Genomic DNA, 2,389 nt, shown 5'->3' with positions numbered 1-2,389 from the left:
ACATCGTACAGCCATTGGCCGGAGCATAGAATCTGTCCATTATCATTCAATCCATTCCTATGACATGCATTTAGTCAGGATATCACTGCAAGACCCGCGTGTTTAAACTTGACTATTTTGTAAACACTTTTCAAACACGTCACCGCGTTTCTCATTCTAGAAAGGATTTCAAAACAGTTTATTTTGTAAACTCTTTGGACGTGTTTAGGATTTGAAACACATTTTTTTTTTTTAGACATGTGTACGCGTTTATAACCGGGCTGGTGTTTAAAATCTAAACATTCAAATGAGCAAAAACAGATTAACAGATTTTAAAAAAACGCAGAACACTGAACAATTATTTAGAGTTCCAAATGACTGAACACCAGCGTGACGCCTGATGACGTATAAACACCGCTGTTTAGGAATAGAACGTTTCTATTTTAATACACGCGTCCCGTTTAGATATTAAACGCGTCACTCGTTCTTTGGTTTTACAGTGAGACTCATTCATTCATTCATACATACATACATACATACATACATACTCTTTACTAGAGGGTCGTGGGTTCAATCCCAGGTGGGGGACACTGCTGCTGTATCCTTGAGCAAGGTACTTTACCTAGATTGCTCCAGTAAAAACCCCAACTGTATAAATGGGGAATTGTATGTAAAAATAATGTGATATCTTGTAACAATTGTAAGTCGCCCTGGATAAGGGTGTCTGCTAAGAGAGAAATAATACATACACACACACACACACACACACACACACGCACACACACACACACGCACACACACATACGTGACCAGGCGCACGCCGTTGGCCAGACATTACTCAAAACATAGATACATCGTGATAATAATAATAATAATAATAATAATAATAATAATAATAATAATAATAATAATAATAATAATAATAATAATGTGATTAAAAATTATAACAAATCAACGAGTCACCTCGTGACACACATACATACATACATACATACATACAGAAAAGATAGACAGACAGATAGATAGATAGATAGATAGATAGATAGATAGATAGATAGATAGATAGATAGATAGATAGATAGACAGATAGATAGATAGATAGATAGACAGATAGATAGATAGATAGATTCATTACTTAGTCTTCCAATTAATAAGAAATACTTTTAAAACAGGGGGGGGGGCGTCTGTAAGCGTCAATATTGTAAGTTTATTGTAAGGCACTCTCCTCTCTAGATTTGTCACGTGAAAGTCTGGATACCTGCGGGACAGGTACATCACTCAGCCCGATTTCCGCGTGCGGAGTGAGACAGGTAAAAAGCCCTTACCTGTTGTTGCTGTTGCTGCTGTGACGTCGTGGTTGAAACGTTCAGACTCCCAGCGCCGCTCTCGTCGCTCCTCTCTCCAGCACCGGCGTATTCAGAACCGCTACCGCCGCCGTAGTGCCCGCTATAACCGCGAAACATATTCTCACAGGTAAACCTTCTCTTTGGCGTAGTTTTTCACCCACCCGAAAACTGTATTTTTAAAACTTTTCCACTCCGAAATATATATAACGCTCTTCTTTCTTGAAAAAGTTTTTCCCTTTTTTCGATGTATTCACTGATGTCACCGACGACGTCTGAGTCACTTCGCAAGCCGGCTCTTTTTTATGAATGGAGAAGTGTGTAGGACGATTGAAACACGACATCAGGGAGGGGGAGGCGCGCATCAAAACACGCCTTTAAAAGAAAAAAAAACTCGCCTGAATACGACTTTTATTAATTAAAAATTATAGGATAGTCATAATTTCATTCCATCAATATTGTCTAACTTTAGGAGAAAGTCTTAGCTTTTAAACCCTACTTCTATAAAAAGCAGTACCCCTCATTGTGTAAAATGGTACGCTCCACTGATAGCCCGCGTGTGACGTACATGCCCATATATGGAGAGTTTCCTTCGGGTCTCCGGGATTCCTCCGTTCTCTGGTACGCGCTGCATTTACTGTATGAGGGTTCGTTTCCATACATTCATTCGTCGTTTTAAAAAAAAACAAAACACCATTTTTACATTAAATCTCTCAGCCAGCCTCCTCAGTTTCCAGCAATACTGACTGCGGACGTGGAAGAAAACATTCACGCTTTCATTTTGTTTTGCCTCTGAGCGTTTATAGTAACGTTGGCTATACAATATCCGCTACCGCAAAATTTCAATATAAACCAAACTGGTAAATCGAAACCTAAGCCAGTCCCGTTTCTAAACGAGACATATTTTGAGAACGAGGCATGTTGTATTGGCTTAAGTTTGAGAATTATTATTATTATTATTATTATTATTATTATTATTATTATTATTATTATTATTATTATTATTATTATTATTATTATTTCTTAGCAGACGCCCTTATCCAGGGCGACTTACAATTGTTACAAGA

At 38.0% G+C, this 2,389-nt stretch overlaps 1 protein-coding gene across 1 annotated transcript in view; it reads right to left on the bottom strand.

The window, feature by feature from the left end:
• LOC117398564 (fos-related antigen 1) overlaps nucleotides 1–2,019 on the bottom strand; it is an 8,464-nt gene extending 6,445 nt beyond the window's left edge. Inside the window, exon 1 of the mRNA XM_059020072.1 lies at nucleotides 1,305–2,019. Within this exon, the coding sequence (XP_058876055.1) occupies nucleotides 1,305–1,442 (138 nt within the window). The 5' untranslated portion in view covers nucleotides 1,443–2,019. The remainder of the gene's footprint in view (nucleotides 1–1,304) is intronic.
• Between the last annotated feature and the right edge of the window lie 370 nt (nucleotides 2,020–2,389).

Source organism: Acipenser ruthenus, unplaced genomic scaffold (genome assembly GCF_902713425.1).
Source record: "Acipenser ruthenus unplaced genomic scaffold, fAciRut3.2 maternal haplotype, whole genome shotgun sequence".
NCBI lineage: Eukaryota > Metazoa > Chordata > Actinopteri > Acipenseriformes > Acipenseridae > Acipenser > Acipenser ruthenus.
This window is presented reverse-complemented; position numbering and strand designations above follow the sequence as displayed.